The sequence below is a fragment of the Watersipora subatra genome, chromosome 4, assembly GCF_963576615.1.
Source record: "Watersipora subatra chromosome 4, tzWatSuba1.1, whole genome shotgun sequence".
NCBI classification, from domain to species: Eukaryota; Metazoa; Bryozoa; class Gymnolaemata; order Cheilostomatida; family Watersiporidae; genus Watersipora; species Watersipora subatra.
This window is the reverse complement of record NC_088711.1, coordinates 7,138,921-7,156,425: the sequence shown is the minus strand read 5'-3', so window position 1 is coordinate 7,156,425 and position 17,505 is coordinate 7,138,921. Positions and strand designations below refer to the sequence as shown.

Sequence of the window (17,505 nt, the reverse complement as noted above, 5' to 3'; positions counted from 1 at the left end):
TCTGAAAGCAGAAATGGTTTATCGCTAAAAACTCAGCAGAATATAAAGGTGTATCAAACATTTACATGGAATATGATAATTATTGTGAATTTTTTTTTAAATATACCATTCTGCGAGTTAACGAAGCGGAACCATTTTACTAAACATCATCTCTTAAGGAATGAAGCCTTACTGCTGTGTTAATGGGGTGTAAAAATATAGTTGTGACTAGTTAGAAACAACAGTACGAATAAAAAGACCATCTCAAACAATGCTGTTAATGACCTTCTATTGACTGACAAAAACACCTTGCTGAAAAATCAATAGCAGATTAGGTTTCAACTATACAGCTGCATAGTGAGTGGAACTAAAGAGCATATTTGCATAGTCCATGCGTAACGCAAAACTTGGCCTTTTAGATTTCAGAACAAACAGCAGGTAAAAAGTAACCGTGGATAGTAAAAAAGTCACACTCCCAACTCCGCAATAAGCAAATGTTTAGTTAGTAACTGTGCAGAATCATCGGATTAAACAAAAACGTGAGGATGCACGCACAAAAACTTAAGACAACTTTTAAATCATTGCACTAACACAAACCTTTAATGGGATTAGATTTACTAATGAATAGTATACTTATATTACACTCCATTAACAATTATTATGCGAATATTAAATGTAATTTTGTTGAGTTCGAGTTAGCATACTGCAAATGCTATGTTGAACGTTTTCCTACCCCATAAAAAACAATGTAGGCAGCATTGTTTCACTGAATAGAAATAGCGAATGAAATTATTAAGCACTATTATACATCATACAACTTGAGATATAAAAATCTTCAATTCTCAAATTCTGCTTTGCAATTGTGAAATACACAAGTGTGAAGCAAAGCCAAAACCTAGTACTAGACCCACGCGGCTCAAAAAATACCGCGATTAAACAAGTGTTGCCATCGCTAATCATCAAGTAAAATGTTGAGAATAACACAAATCCAAAAACTACATACTACATGATGCAAAACAAAAAGGTAATGAGATGCATCTATCAAAACATACCTATTAAGAATTCACGCCATAATTGAAAATATGACCAATATGGAATAAGGAAATCGATATTAATAATATAAGATGCGAACACGTAAAATACGTAATTAAAAAGACGGGCAACTGAAAAAAAATTCAAGTGACAAGTTACCTATACACTTCAGTTGAGCTTGAAGCACTTTTTAATAGCTACAAATATTAAGCCACAACAATGTTAATAATTTGCTCAAGCACAAATAAATGGCACACTTGAAATCAAAGACTAGTTATAATTATAGTTGTGTAGCACGAGAATTTACAAAAGCAGCGTTACCAACCAATACGCACTACCGCTTTACAATGTTTGGGTATATACCAGGAAGTTTCTTGCCAGATCAGTTGGCTATTGAGATAATTCTAACCCGCCTTGCGAGCTACAAGTTCAACTAATGAGATTATTCGACATTTGTGTCTCGACGAGTCATCGCATATTTTGGTCGACGTGACACACCACCAAATCAAGTTAGCGAATGACTGCTCCAAAAGTGCTTGAAATGGAATTCCGTATTCATGTACTTCATGTGCGCGATGAAACTATAACAAAATAGTGAAAATACAATCAAAATAGTGAACCTACAAATCAAAAGCGACCATGATAATAAAGTATCAGTACAATTGGATACAATTATTGCACTTTCATTACAAAATTCACTACAGTTTAATTATATTCTTTACAAATTATCTACAATATTTTTTCCACCGAATACGATCGAAGTATGTACCAATGTTCGATAAAACAATGATATGCAATAGATATGCAAATGTTACTGACCAATGGTCTATAACGGTACACGATAAAAAAACGTAAGCAAAACGTTCAGTTCAGAGTTTTGCACCAGCAAAATGCTTAAAAAGTATATTTCACACAGACAGATGATACAGAGACCATATTACAGTCATCCAATTATAAACTAACTATTAATCTTGCTACAATCAATACTCATAAATAATCTAATCTAGTCTAGTCTCTTAAATAATCTAGTCTTCAGACATAAACCCTTGTACTGTAAATAGCATCAATTAATTTATTTTTGAACATGTATAAGTTATCCTACATAACTTATTTGAAGTCATCCTCTCATGTGAATTTTCTCTTAATTTTTACACAATCTCAAACTAAACAAACTGTTTATTACTATCTTGCATTCAGAATACTTCTACAATTTTCATTTTATTTAATAAGACGCCTGCAAATAAAAGCTTCTTGTTATTTTGTTATCAGCAAAATAAAAGATTACTAACAAGTACCTATAAGTATTTCAATTATAGACCTATTAACTATACTTTAATATCTAGGTAGTTAATATGTATAGTTAATAGGTCTATGATTTCAATACGTACCGTCCAGAGCCGAATAGCTTTACATATACCCTATGTAGTTTGTGAAGCTATACTGCTTTGATACCGTCCGAATCTGAGTTTACGATTAAAAAAGTTTAGACAATGACGCCATAGCTCATTAGCGGTGGCGGCTATAATGCCACGCCTCCAATTGATAGCAAATTACGGAAACACCAACTTTCACCTTCCAAAAAACCACTTCAAAATGTAGCTATGGTTACTTGAGCACAAAAATTATACTTGTCCATTTTTTGGTTCGTTGGTGATTTTTATATATTGAAAGTTTTCTTTTCCTAAATGTTCAAAAAAACTCTAAATTGTATATCGAATAGTTGTTGAATTCCGTTTTTTGAATAAAAATTGGTTTTAATTGTTATTAGAATTTAAACTTCTTTATTAATTTAAACTAATATAAAAGTCCTCTAACCAATATTTTTTTAGTAATGGTTCTAAACTTCAAAAATTGTAAAAAAAATTCAGCTTAATGCAAGTGCATGCAATTTATTGAACGTACGCCGCCACCTAAAGTGAGGCTTGCTATCAAACGATGTAATGTTTACATGATTGTCTATACTTTTCTATGTTCTACTCAAGTCCTAATACGTAATCAGTCTCGCTTTGAATAAACGAGATATTCGCTCCATGTCACCGACATAGTTGGAGATATTCCCTATCCGCCCGTCTAGCAATCATAGCTGAGTTGAGCAGACGAGAATGATAAGAACTATAGCTGCAGGTTAAGAATCTTCTTATACTCGAGAATGAACAATGTTACATATAGGTAGATAAAAATTGTTTGACAAGGACTTTACAAGTACGGCAACACGTGCCATTGTTCGCGGGCTACAAGGAGCCGAGCTCTTAAGTTAATATTGCCTAACATTTTAACTTGAAATAACAATGCAGATTGTAGTGCTATGGATTTCAATTGTTAATCTTTTCGATCTAAATAGCCTAGCACTATCAGGTAAAAGATAATTGGTTCTGGTTTCTGCTTCTAAGAAAAAACTTGTAGTCCTTCCAGGCCTGCCAACTCAAGAGTGGGACAATGTTTGAGATTTGGTGCAATTGATGTATCAATGATAGTATATATAAAATGTGTGGTAATTGAGGCAAACATCTCAAGCATTTTTCACGCATTTTTATTTTTTCTTTGGTGTGATTGCGCGAGTCTCACGCCCAATTCGTGAGAGTTGGCAGGCCTGACTGTCCTTCGTTTTTTCCAATGATAGTTATAATTTATTTAAAGGTTGACTTGCAACGAAATTCAAGTTTCCAATCTACGGCAGTTTCGTGATGGCAGCGATTTCCTGTTCGTTTTTGAGCTTTTAAGAGCTTGTAATCACATTTCCACATATTTGGCACTTACAACACATCAGAGTAAGACATGGTGAAGCTTATGATACCAAATAACTGTAATGTGAACTTTGTTGCAAGTCAACCTTTAACGTTGGCCCGTATCTTGGGTGTTGATTTTTTTCTAATTTTTCCCAATTTTAAACACTATTTTATTTCCATTGCTATTGATTTATATAAATATGGAGTCGCACAACTGTTTGGTCCAATTTTCCATTTTTATTAAATTTCATTGTTTAGCAAAATATTTAGATTAAAAGTTTTGGCGTTATAATATTTCCCAGTTGTTCTCGGTTTTTACCAGTTCCCTTTTTTTACCAGTTTTGCCCGCTGCCCTGGGAAAAACAGTTTTTGCCTGGACAAATGCCAACGCTGATACATATTTGTATCATATGATTGATTATCATTATATAACTTGTAAATATGTAGATTTATACCATGTTATTTAATAGCATCCTTGCGGCTATCTCAACACGGCTTACAAAGGATCGATGCTCATAACTCCACTTCTATTGCACGCAAAAAGCTAGTTTTGGCTGTAAACTGTAGCAAACATCAGTGAGTGCAATGAGCTTTTGTTCAACAGTGTTAAATATAGATATAAAATAAAAATATGTCTTCGAATTTAGAATAAAATAAAAATTGAAAATGCTAACAAATTGCAAAAAAAGACACAAGCTATAATATCATCACAGGTCAGTTGCGAGCAATAGATTTCAACTGGTAGAGATATTTCTCAGTTTCTCGATGCACATTTATTGAGTGATCATTGACAAGTTAGAGGTGGGTTAGCAAATTTATTGCATTCAAAAGATTTAATATTGCTCTACCAAAAAAAGAGCAGAATATAGGTGACATTCGCTTACCCAAAATTAGGGCTAAATTTATCTTCCAAAAAATCTGATGAGCCATTTGAAAAATAGACCGCCAGTTTCCATTTGAATGCCGCCTCCAATTGACCGACTATAGAGGAAAAACTGAAAAATAGAGTGCCATGGTGTTCAATTACAGGTTTTACGGTAATTTAACTATACAAAACACTTCTCTCATGATATGTAGTTTGAAAGTTGAAATGGCAAATGTTATTACAGTGCACCCTCGAGATACGATGTTAATTCGTTCCAGGGTTGGCATCGTATGGTGAAAAAAGCGTATATCGGGGTATAGAGACCATTGTAATTATACAATGCAAACACCCACTGGTAAAAATCATCAATTTTTTTTATAGAAATGTGTACATATTGACAATTAGCAACAAAATAGTATGTTAACTTTAGTAATTATAGTTACCTACAGTAACTGTATTGTATTTAGTGTATTTTAATGGTTATGATCTGCAATAAAACGCAAAATTATAATGTGTGTACCAAATGTAGTACGTACGGTAAGGAGTTCTTGCCTTCAAAAGGTACGCATAACATAAACTTTGAATTCACTTCAAGTAAGTTTAGCTTGCTAAGCCTACACTTAAAACTAAGTTTTAGTATGTATTTTGAATTATTTTACTGAATTTCAAATTTTTATCACGAAATTTTATCCTTCAGCAGTTCCTATCAACACTTTCACTATCAACTTTAGCCTATCTGGTTGAAACCTTTTTCAACCTAATTCAATAAGGCCGAGCGATGCAGTTATAGAAAGCGACCTCTCGCTCACTTGACCATTTAATGGCTACCGAAAAGAAAAATAAAATTATATTTTCTATACTGGACGTACATACCTTTGGAGTAACGTGGCTTTAGCTGGTACGTGTAGCGGGTAAAGCAGAAAGGAGGCAAAAACATATCAATGCTAATTATGGTGCTGTACACTTGTAAATAAATTTAAAACGTAATGAATTGGAATTTTTTAGCAGGCTAAAAGAAGTTGTCCATTCCTGTCCAATTTTTCTACTTTTTCTACAGAAAAATTGATGATGCAATGCAGAAAATTGCTAGCTAGCGCTTGTAAAAGGATCCAGAGAATGTGGTACAATGGTTTGTCTTGTATGAAATGTGCACAAGAATCAATGTAACCATACATACAAAGTTTGTACGTATTTATACCCTATTGGGGAGACAGGGCTTTACCAAGTTTCAGAAAGTAATGTGGATGCGTCAACTATCTTGAGTAGCTAGTTTTATGAGTTACATACATACGATGAATTGTATTCACGTAGAAGATAACAAGCCCATATGCAAAGACATGGTTAAACAAGAAAATATAACATAAAATCAAAAGGAAACAAATAAAATATGAAAAACATGCCACACAAGAGATGAATAATATATATTATACATGCATTGTTTTAATGTACCAGTCCACATCAGTAAATTACTTGAAATACACTTGAAATATTTCTGCGAAAGTGGGATTTTCTGTATCTTCTACATCCTCGCCTTTACTAAATGGTTGCTCCTTTTGAATGCTGATTGCGTGCATGACCTAGCTCATTCAAATCTTCAGTCGAAAGCTCTTTCTTGTGCTTGCTTTAATGGAGTTCTTGTTTTAATAATAATTGCAAATGCTGATTGGTTGCGATCATATTCCTTGACAGTGTTAATAATATGGGTCCCTTCTTCTTATTTACGACGTCCAACTTTGTTGACATAGAAATAATTTTTCCTTTGTTTTGTAACGTTTGTATCGGTCTCAGATTCCATAGATAACGAATTAAATGTAGATAGTTGTAGTTATATACGTATGCTGACTTAAAAGTTTATAGTAAAAGCTATAATAACGCTACAAATGAATATTTGCTCTCGATTGTGTATTTTACATGAAATTTTCCACGCGGGCATGAGAGAAGTCGATCATCGTGTCTCTTTTAAACGTTCTAAGAATGTTTTCAGCAAACTATATTTCGGTGTCTTTTTTTATTTCGACGTGTGTTATGAGCACACTGACGGCCAAATTTTAACTCAGGCGAAACTTTTCTCAAATTTGTATGGTGAAATAAAATTCGTATAGCGAGGTGAAGATATCACAATGTTTGACTTCGTAAGGTGAAAAAATCGTATATCAGGGTAATCGTATCTCGAGGGTGCACTGTACATGTTAAATACAAATCAATTTTTTGTCGAAAGACTTTTTCATTACCCGGGCAACGGCTGGTACTACAGCTAGTTATGTATATACACACTAGTTGTGCTGCTTTAAAAAGTTTATTTAGGCTAAAGTTTGTGTATAGTCTGTAGAGTGTAGAGCTTCACATATTTACTGCAACTTTGGCTTACATGTATGCACTGCCTGTTTTCTGTATTGCCAAAGCAACTCAATTGACCTGTAATGTAAAGGTAGTATGACAATAAAAACGACTATTTACTGACCCACTTTGTTAACTTATTCTTTGCTTTTAGTTTAGTTATAGCTTTGAAAAAGTGGAAATAAATAAATCTTTTCTGTAATATTTTGAGTTTCGACATATAAAAATTGCCAAGGATTAACTTGGTAGGTTCAAGTTTTCCTGTCACTATAAATTTACCAAGTTATAGGAAGAGCTCAGACATTTCACCCGTAATTTGATATATGCAAGTGTTTTTTCATGTAGGCTCTATGCGGTATAATCTGTTGCAATATATGTTATTCTCATGGATGAAGTTGTTTCTAATTGTTAGTTGTAGCTTGAATGCACTCGCACACTCAAGTAGCCACTTTGTTAGCAACCCACCAAAAAGCTAAATAGCTTAAATATGGAGCATTTGAATTCATGCAAACTGATTGGTTAAGAAGCTAGGTGTTCATTATTTATTGTTGTATATTTTATAGGTGACTTTCATTCCGATGTTATTCATGCAGAACCTTACGAGCCCTTCAAAATAGGTGAGAAAGTAATTAACACATTAGAGATGTCTGAACATTCTTTGTTGAAATAAAATTGTAAGTTTGATAACTCTTATATGACATGTTAACATTTTTGACAAATAAATGAAGATAATTGGCAAATTCATTTTGCTTTTGACATAAAGCTTGTTCATATTGATTCAAGTAGTTCTATTTGAACTTACTCAAAAAATTTGAATTAATTGCTTGAAGTTAATGCACACCCACAAATTATTTTTTCAAAGAACAAAATAAAACATACAAGGCTCTGCCACTCAGCATATGTGGAAGGCATAATTCCTGGTAAGTCTCGACATTTCTAAAAATGACTTGAACACAACTTCGATTTGGTTTATATTAACATATTTGTCTTAATTTGTTTGCTGGTACATAATTCTTCACACGTTTGATCTTTCTATTTGGCTGTACAATATCTTGCTCTATTTGTTGATGCAGCCTGAAGTAATTATAATGGCAATGCCAAAGCTGTGCCCAAGTTGTTGAATTACAAAAATTCCCATTTTCACTTAGTTTTTTGCTTCTCAGTTTTATCATGTATAAAACTAAGCAGTTTTACCTGCCATACTGCTACTCACCTGCTTGAGTTCCAACAGCTTCCATTTGTTAACTAGTCATCAATGCTTCAGAGCTGGTTTTCTTGAATTTTGATAAAATTGGCCTCTAGAGTTGGATTGCAATTTTTGTTGATCTGTGCTGGTAATGTATCAGTCTATTGCATGCTTGTCCCTTGTTATCTTCTAATGTATCCACCTTAGAGAGATCAACTGTGTGCCAGGAACTGTATCTATGTCGTTGTAACCAAATCTAAATGATCCATATAGAAACTCATTCAACTTCTATATTTGATATTGTTTATAGACTGATTAGAAGACTATTTTAGCTGAAGATTCTGTATTAATTGAAAGGAAAAAAAGCTTCACAAAGCTAATAAAACTCCTCCGATGGAGTTTTTTGTGAAGTTTTAAGAAAGATCTGTATTAAATTTAAGACTGCCGTGTTCAACAAAGCATGGTATATGGCTGTTCACATTTCCAAAGCATAATTTTCTTTTGTCACATGTAATATGCATTGTTGTAGCATATAGCGATGACATAGTGTTTTGCTACAGACAGCTCTCGGAATATTTCTCATGGACGGACATGCTGGTTAACACTGGCCACTTGGTAAGTGTTCACTACCACTATTCCAGCACACCGAGGAATTAAGGTCGCTAACCTCCAAAGCTATCATTTTCGTAACACCCTAGATAACTAAATTAAATGTGCTTGATACAAGGAAATTTTATTTTTAAATTCTCTTATTGTGATGTTGATAATACATAATACATTCAACTGGTGGAGTACTGGCGTTTATTGTAAAACCTTTATTTGAACACTAACGCGCTGTATTTTTCAACCCATCACTTAGAGTGGCGCTTTATTAGAGGTGACGTTCAAATAAAGGGTAGCGCGGTATTTTTCAAATACCTCGTCAGGATGGTTAAAAGATAAATTTAATCCTTTCATGGGCAAATTGAATGTAGCCTATATTTTGTGCTCTCTTTTGGGAAGTGCGATATTAACCCTTTTTGTGGCAAGAAATTTGCTAACTTACCTTCAATTTGTAGATTTTTTAAAAATAAATATGCACGAAAAAGCTGATACATGTCTCTACCAGCTTATATATATATATTGCTTACAATTAACCAATGATGATCTTATAGCCTGTGTTGCCATTTGTTGGAGCTTTCAAGTTTTTTATCTCATTTTCAATTTGAAAGTACATTTTCATTTTATAACTATACTAGCTGTACTAACCGGCGTTGCTCGGGTAATAAAAAAGTCTTTGGACAGAAAATTGATCTGTATTAAACATATAACAACATTTGCCATTCTAACTTTCAAACTACATATCATGATATAAGTGTTTTGTGGCCTTTTGTGTAGTTGAAATAAATTAAGAGAAAAAATACAAACAGCTGTGAAGGTTTTCAAACTTTGTCAAACAACTGTAACTTTCAAAGTTCATATCAGGAGGAAAAAGTTTTGTGCAGGACAACTAAATTAAAAATAAATAAAACGACTCAAGGTTTTCAAACAACTGTGAATTTAAAATTTCATAACTTGAAAGAAGTGTTTCATTGAAATAAGTTAGAAAGAAAAATAAAAAGGTAAAGGTGTTTAAATGTAAATGTGAAATCATCAGAAAGTAATGGCTAAATATAGTCTTATTCGCTACGATTACAATCAAAAATTATTTGGTATACAATTATATGATTTCAGTTCGTTTCAGTGTTGAAATGCAAAAATTGGCATGTAGGCTAATATTGTTGGCTATAGACATACGTAGAGTAGTATAGAAACCCATAGTCATTAACCCTTTGGCTGTGTTAAAGCCCCGCAAAAACACCCGAAAGTCATGTAATTTATTTTTGAAAACTCAATAAAACCGGTATTTTTACAAACTGAAATTTATTTCTATTAAAAAAATATTTTGTTCATAAACATTCATTTACATATGTATTACTACAAAAAAGCTACAACTATGTACAGTTGTCCCTGTATGAAATGAAAGCATTCCTTTCGGTAGAGTCCAACGCTACATCATAGCGTTGGACTCTACCGAAAGGAAGAGTCATCAATGCTACATCGTAGCGTTTTCTCTGTAGGCCCAAAAGTTCGTAAGGCTCAAAAGTTTACATCACTGTTATCGTCCGAATTATTTTTTATACTGATCAGATAAAAAACTACTAACGATCGGATGATCAAATAAATTTTTATTTTACCACTTTGAATGTCGAGCCGATGTTGGCTGGTTTTTCCGACTTCCATTTTTCTCAAGGAGGCGCGATTTCTTTAGCTTTTAGAACATGGCAACGCCTCTGAGATAATCGTTTCATATTGTAAACTATCAACTAATATCTTGTTGATGATATTTAAATTTTACTAGCGTTCATATCCTTTGTTTAATGTTACTAGGCGACCGCTTTATAAACGTCTAACGACAGCTGCATGAAAGGCGTTTCCCCATGCAACCGATAAATGACATTTTTGTCGTTTCCCCAGCCAAAGGGTTAATAGTCATAAGTCTAATGCAATCACCTAGTAGTAAAAATCATCATCATTTAAAATAGTACCAAAATACTATGTTAACCTTAGTAACTATAGGTAGCTACAATGACTTAAGTGCATTTTGTAGTTATGATCTGCGGGCCCAAGATAGTATAATACTACGATGTACTACGTGGAGAGTTTTTACTTTTGAGACAGATGTCTAACATAAACGCTGAATCTAACTTAATTGAATTTAGTCTACTAAACACATACTTGAAAGAAGTTTCAGTATGTATGTTAGAGAACCTTAAATTTTTAGCATTAGTTTTATCATTGCAAAAAGTTTTTATTTCAACGGGTACCGGATATACCGTATAACAGATACGGATAACTTGCCATAGCAAGTTCAGCGATGTATATCTTTTAATAACGTATATAATCAGTACACAAATCGCCAAATTTTACCTTCGAAATGAATTATTGTCGATATCGCCGGCGAAATACTGTAAGTTAGCTGTAAGGAAAAAAACAAAGCATTGTGTCGCATAGACTTAGGTCCCAAAATACTTCTCAACAGAGGCATCGTAATGCGTGAACACAAGGCTAAAATAATTAGCATGCGCATGGGATATGCAGTATATGAAGACGTCTTCGATCAATATGCCGTTCTAGCTCAGTGGTAGGGCACCCGGATAAGAAATGTTACGAGTGCGCCTGGTATGAGTGTTTTGTGATCTGTTTTGCTTGCTACTTTTGAATGTCTCAAAATATACATTTCAAACATGGAGCATGCTCATGCTATAGCCAATGCTTCTAGTTCGATAGGCGGCCATTTAGATTCTGTATCATTAAGACTTTTCGGTTTAGACATGATGTGATGGCATGACTCATCAGTGTGTATCTAAAATGGTATGCCTTCTAGTCCTTGGTTTGAGGCAGCATACATGATGGTGATGATTAGGTTTTTTCACATCCTACCATCCATGACAGGTGGCTCTGGAGAGTTTCTGTTTTATGTTTTTCATAGCTTGTGTCATGTTGATATCCCAGGTCCATTTTTCCTCCGACTCAGTAATGCATGTAGTGGTTTGGTTATACAAGTCGGAAATCCTAGGAGTTTCATTTAGCTAGGAATTCTAGGAAATTTACCTAGTTGATTCATTGATCCAAGGAATAGTTTTAACTCTGATACATGTGGCGTTGGGTAATTGCAAAATATTTTTTACTGGATGCATGCTTTGCTTGTTGATGACTCAAAAAATTTTAATTTTCGTACATGCACTTTTACTCGAAACATCTGTATTCTGATTTTTCACCCCCATAAACTCGCTCATAAGTAGATTTATTGTTGATACTGAGCTTTGCTTTCGCTTTACCTTGGGCAGGCTAAGCTGTGTTACCTTGACCGAACAGTTTCTTGTCTGATAGTTGCAGATTTCTTTGGTCATCATGATACGACTGCATTCCATAAATTGTTTTTTCATCAGACTCAAGTTTGAACTATGAGGCGTTTTGTGTTATTACCGAATCTGATCTGTAAATCTGCTTTTCAAGGCTATACATTCATTCTACTTCTGAGATTCCACTTCATCAATGAATGACGTGTTGCCCTCGTTTTCAGCGATTGCAGTGACCTGAGTTGGCTTGTTGCTACAAATTTTTTCTCAATGTCTCAACTTTTTACTGCATGGACATTTTGGCTTGCTGGCTGGATATTTCAGATTTCTTATGCACATTTGCACCTCCACCTCTTGCATTTGGTTTGTCATTTAGACATTTGGTTTAGACATCGAATTGCTTACCGTACTTTTCGGGCTATTAGTCCCACTCTTATATAAGCCGCACCCGCTCTATTTAAAAAATACAATAATTAAACAATACATAGGCCACACCTTTGTATAGGCCGCAGAACTAGAAAATAACCAGTACGTATTTACTTACTGGTAACTTTATTTCACCCACTTCACATTAATCATCTTCGCTGAAACCCATGAAGTCTTCTTCTTCAGTGTCGGAGTTGAACAATCTCATCAGCGCTTCATCACATCTGTCCATGTCTGCCTCACTCTCGGTGTCACTATCTTTCTCCGGTGAAGTTGGCTCCGAAGGCTTACGAAGCAGTCCTGCCTTTCTAAACCCGTTGGTGATGGTGGTATTTTTCACAGAACTCCACGCTGTTAGGATCCACTGACAGACATCAGAAAATGATGCTTTTCACATGCGGCCGGTTTTTGTAAATGACTTCTCCCCGCTTGTCATCCAAGTCTCCCACTCAACCCGGAGTGCTGCTTTAAATGCCCAATTCACACTCATGTCAAGCGGCTGGAAATACTTTGTTGTACTTCCAGGAATTACAGCTGGAATTGAGTTTGTTTTCTTGAACATCTCTTTTACTGAATTTGTGATGTGCACCCTCATGCTATCCAAAACAAGCAGCCCTTTTTTCTTGTGAAAAAATCCTTTCAGGCGCTTGCTGTAGCACTCGCTTAACCATTCCTTCATCAGCCCTTCAATCATCCATTCTTTTGCGTTAACTTTGACTACTATCCCTCTCGGTAGCTGTTCTTTAGGCATAGTTTTGCGCTTGAAAATCATAGGCGGAAGTTTTTGTCCGGGCGCCGCGCAGGCCAGCACACATGTGAAGTGTGCCCTCTCGTGGCCAGTTATTTTCAGCAACACAGATTATTCGCCAGTTTTGTTAACCGTCCTAGTCAGAGGCAGATCAAATGTAAGTGGTACTTCATCCATGTTTATGATCTCGTCTAGTCCAATGGAGTGCCCTGGTATCTTACTTTCAACGAATGTGTAAAAGTTTGTAATCTTTTCATGATGGTCAGGGGGAAGTTGCTGGCAGAGAGTGGTCCGTGCCCTAATGGACAGGTTTTCACGTCTCATAAATCTGAAACACCATGACGGCCCCGCTTTGAAATATTCAATATTCATTTCGCGCGCTATTGTTTGGGCTTTAAGTCGGATCTGAACGGTAGATACACCTCTGCCATCTGCTCTCTGAATGTTTACCTAGTTCTCCAAGACATTTTCGAGTTCAGACCACCTGCTTTTATGTCCTCTGAAAGCTTTCCTTGATTTTGGGCATTGCATGAGCTCTTCAAGCTGCCCTCTCCAGCCTCTCACCATACATTTATTGATGTCAAACTTGCGTGCAGCCGCACGGTTTCCTTCATGAATAGCAAGATCGATGGCCTTCAGCTTGAAACTTGCTTCATACGAACTTCTTCGTTTGGGTCCCATAATGCATTATTTATAATCCTGATAAATTTGTTAGCTTAATAAAAAAGAAACGTCTGCTTATTTGCGTAAATTTTCTTTAGCGTTGATTCTAATGCCGATTAATGCACCCTAGAGGTGAAAGAAAAACCGCAGAATAGCTGCACCCTTGTATAAGCCGCATGGCTAAAAACATCAGAAAAAAGTAGCGGCTAATAGACCGAAAAGTACGGTAGATTACTTTTAGCTTTCAGTTTGCTGTGGTTGAACTTCATGCTCCACTATATCTGTAGTAGGACGCACATTAGTTTTTGCCTTTTTCGCAACATCATACCATCTGCTGATCTAAACTGCGTTAGCCAGAGTGAGATCAGGTTCAGACTAGTTGATCGCTGAGTTGGCCATCATCTACTCCAATGACGATTAGTCTGATCAGTTCTTTCTTTAAAGCACCATAGAATACTGTTCTATGAATACATCTATGCCGTCTCTATTTTAAATCAGTTTGTTGAACTGATGTAGAATAGAGATGACACGTTTGTTGAACTGGCTCTTTCAACGATAATATCAGTTTTTACATCGAAATCGTGATCAAACATTCCCAGTAAGATGTAATGTATCTGCAAGAAAACCATGTGATAGAATAATATCTTCAGCCTGTTCCCCGAGAGAATACTTTAGGGTATTCATCTGTTCTGTCAGGATGTTTGTTTATTCTACTGGCATATCTGTATCTCAGCCATTTGGCTCTTTACCTTCTCTAGTGACCAGGATCAGGGAAGTCAAAGTTACCTAATAGATAAATTCTTGGTGGTGGTGCTCTCTGCCGGATTGGCACTGCTAGTTGTGTTTGAACAGGTTGCTCTCATCATCGATAGGTTGTCTATTCATTCGCTAATAAGCTGTCTATTCATTTAGATTAATCTTGGTTTTGACTGCTACCATATTGTTTGTTAATTAATAAGGTACTAACTTTAAGGATTGAACAGATGTCGTATCGCTCGTCCAGTAGAGCCCCTTCATAAGATAGTAAGAAGGAAGGTAACTAATGCAAGAAATTAAACAAAAACATTCACATCAATTCTTAAAATACCGTAAGTCCTCATCTCATGCCCAAGCCGCGCGGTTTGTGCTCACAGATGACTCCCAAAGGAAAACATAATCCTCCAACAAGCCGTCTGTGGTATCTAGCCGCCCTTACCAACAAGCCGCATATGCCCACAGACCATGGCTAACGACTGAGGTTTTGTCGTCCTTGACGCCTTCGGAAGCGAGAGTGTTGAAACGGGTTTCGCTATACCCCCGTCCTCTTGAATAAGAAAACAGGTTACATCAGTACATGTGAAAAGAATTTTCTTTTACTTCCAAGTTCGAATTAAAGTTCCTGAACACTTGCATCAAGAACTCACTTGCCATGTCTCAGCTAGATTTTTATTGCGCTATTAGAGGGTTCATGTTCATGGAAAGATGCCGGTCAAGAATGAAAAGGTGTTAATAACCTATGACTGTAGTGAGTTAAACATACCTCATCATAGATAGAAGTTTCGTGTGGAATTTAAATTTATTTTAAAAAAAATACCCAAAAAAACACCCAAGAAATTCAATGTCTTGAATTCAAACTAAATAAAATCTTCGTTTGGTCATATTTTGGAACCAGTTTGGTCCATAGTTTCTGCTTGGATGTCAGCAAGTATTAACACGCTCCCAACCACTTGTCTCTCACTCGTGTGTCACGAAGTTATCTCGACTTAGAGCGATAAATACTTCTTTAGTCTGAAGTATTCTACAAACATGACCATGAAAATGAACGAGTAGGTCCCCAAAAACCCCATACATAAAAGTGTATCATGAATGCGATTTTATGGTTATAGCGCGGGAGCTGAGCAGAGACCGCATTTATCAAGAAGCCGCCCTGAGCCCCACGTAAGTTTTAAAAGAATGGCCTTTAGCCGTGGTCTATGACCTTGAACCAGAAACCGCGGCCAACGACAAGCCGCGCGGCTTGAGCATGAGGACTTACGGTAATCTGTAGAACTCTCTAGTAGTTATTGCTAAGAATAAACTGAAACTAATGCCAAAAATGAAAGCTTGAAATGAATAAAGATGGAAACTTTGGAAAGAACAAATACAGTAGACGCTCCTATAACGTAAATAATCTGTTCCAGGAATGTACGCTATAGGGAATTTACGTTATAAGAACAGTAAAATACATGTAAACTGCGTAATCCATTCCAAGATCTTTCCAAACGCATCCCTTTGGCCATGCACAAAGAAAAAACTTTATGTAACTCTTTCAATTTGTAGGCTATGCCGTAACTGCAAAATCATAGGTTTGCATCAACAACATTTCACATTTTTATGATCATTCTCACTGGTTTTATAGACCATGATTGCGGTAAATTTACAACAAGCTGATAGTACCTGCACATTTTCGACGTTCATTTACAATGATTTGCTCATTTTTCTAAACAGCAAAGTTTATTCTGCAAAGTAAAACTAATAAAAAAAATTTTGTACGTCAACATTAGGGCAAAACAAAAAAATCTTTTTACTATAAAAAGCAGTTCTACATGTTCCTCGTCTATCACTATCCTGTGGTCAAGGTAAGGATAAAGATAATTTTCGACGATACTCCAACTCGTGACAATAAGACTGGTAGACAGACACTGCAACACCTGCACCACTCAATCGCTTGTGTATTTATGAAGAATTGCGCAGCTATCCTATTCTCTTTTCTTTCGACACATTTAACGATCCATTTCGACAAACTAAAAGCTCACGAAAGTTATATATAATAGCTATACATAATGATAAACGCACATCGGTTTTTCTTTTGCAAGTGCTGGGAGATGAACTAACATTCAAATCGATTTTGAAAACTCACTCGACTTGACACTTTGCATTATATGGAAAAAAATTTATTTAGTACGAAGCAAAAACTTGACATAAATTGTTATCTGGAATTTATGTGAAGGTATACGTTATATGTATTTATAGTAGGTATACGTTATAAGAGTATCTGCTGTATTTTTAAGTTGTTTTTATTACTTGTGCAGTGCCGGGCATTCAGGTGGGTGTAATTATGAAAAGGCTGAATGATAGAGTTGGCCATCATTTAGCCTCTATCTTTATTACCATGCTTGTAATAACAATAAGCATTAATATGGCATATGCTCAATAGATTCTAGAATTCCAATACATCCTGAGCTAACTAAATTGTGTTATTTTCAGAGCATGCCAAATTTGTGTAGATGGTGTATGTAGAAACATTGACAGAAAAAACTTCAACTTCATGTTACATTGCTGTCCTATTTTAGGAAGATGATCGAGCAGTGCCATTCAATGTGTCAAAGGAAAGTTCTTGCCTTCAATATGCACCTTATTGCGATGATCACCAGCTTTCTCTTGGTATGTATGAATAGCGCATATTTTCTACTTATTTATATAGGCTATATCTCATTGTTTGTTTGTCGTTCGTGTGTCCAGTTAGAGCGGTAAAGTTTTAGGAACAAAAGAGGAAATAAAATGTTAGCCTATGACAAGGTTGAAGTTTTGTAAAATATTTAAAAATACATACTAAAAATTATATTTAACCTAACTTTATTGGTTACTTAATTATAATAATAACTTATTAAATGCTACAAACATATATTCAAGAACAAGTGCCA

The 17,505-nt window shown here is 35.3% G+C and overlaps 1 protein-coding gene across 1 annotated transcript in view; it reads left to right on the top strand.

Moving 5' to 3' along the window:
• Positions 1-3,288: 3,288 nt before the first annotated feature.
• LOC137393867 (uncharacterized) overlaps positions 3,289-17,505 on the top strand; it is a 121,794-nt gene continuing 107,577 nt past the window's right edge. The window contains exons 1-4 of the mRNA XM_068080578.1: positions 3,289-3,366; positions 7,503-7,556; positions 8,655-8,740; positions 17,155-17,245. Of these exons, the coding sequence (XP_067936679.1) occupies positions 3,300-3,366; positions 7,503-7,556; positions 8,655-8,740; positions 17,155-17,245 (298 nt within the window). The 5' untranslated portion in view covers positions 3,289-3,299. The remainder of the gene's footprint in view (positions 3,367-7,502; positions 7,557-8,654; positions 8,741-17,154; positions 17,246-17,505) is intronic.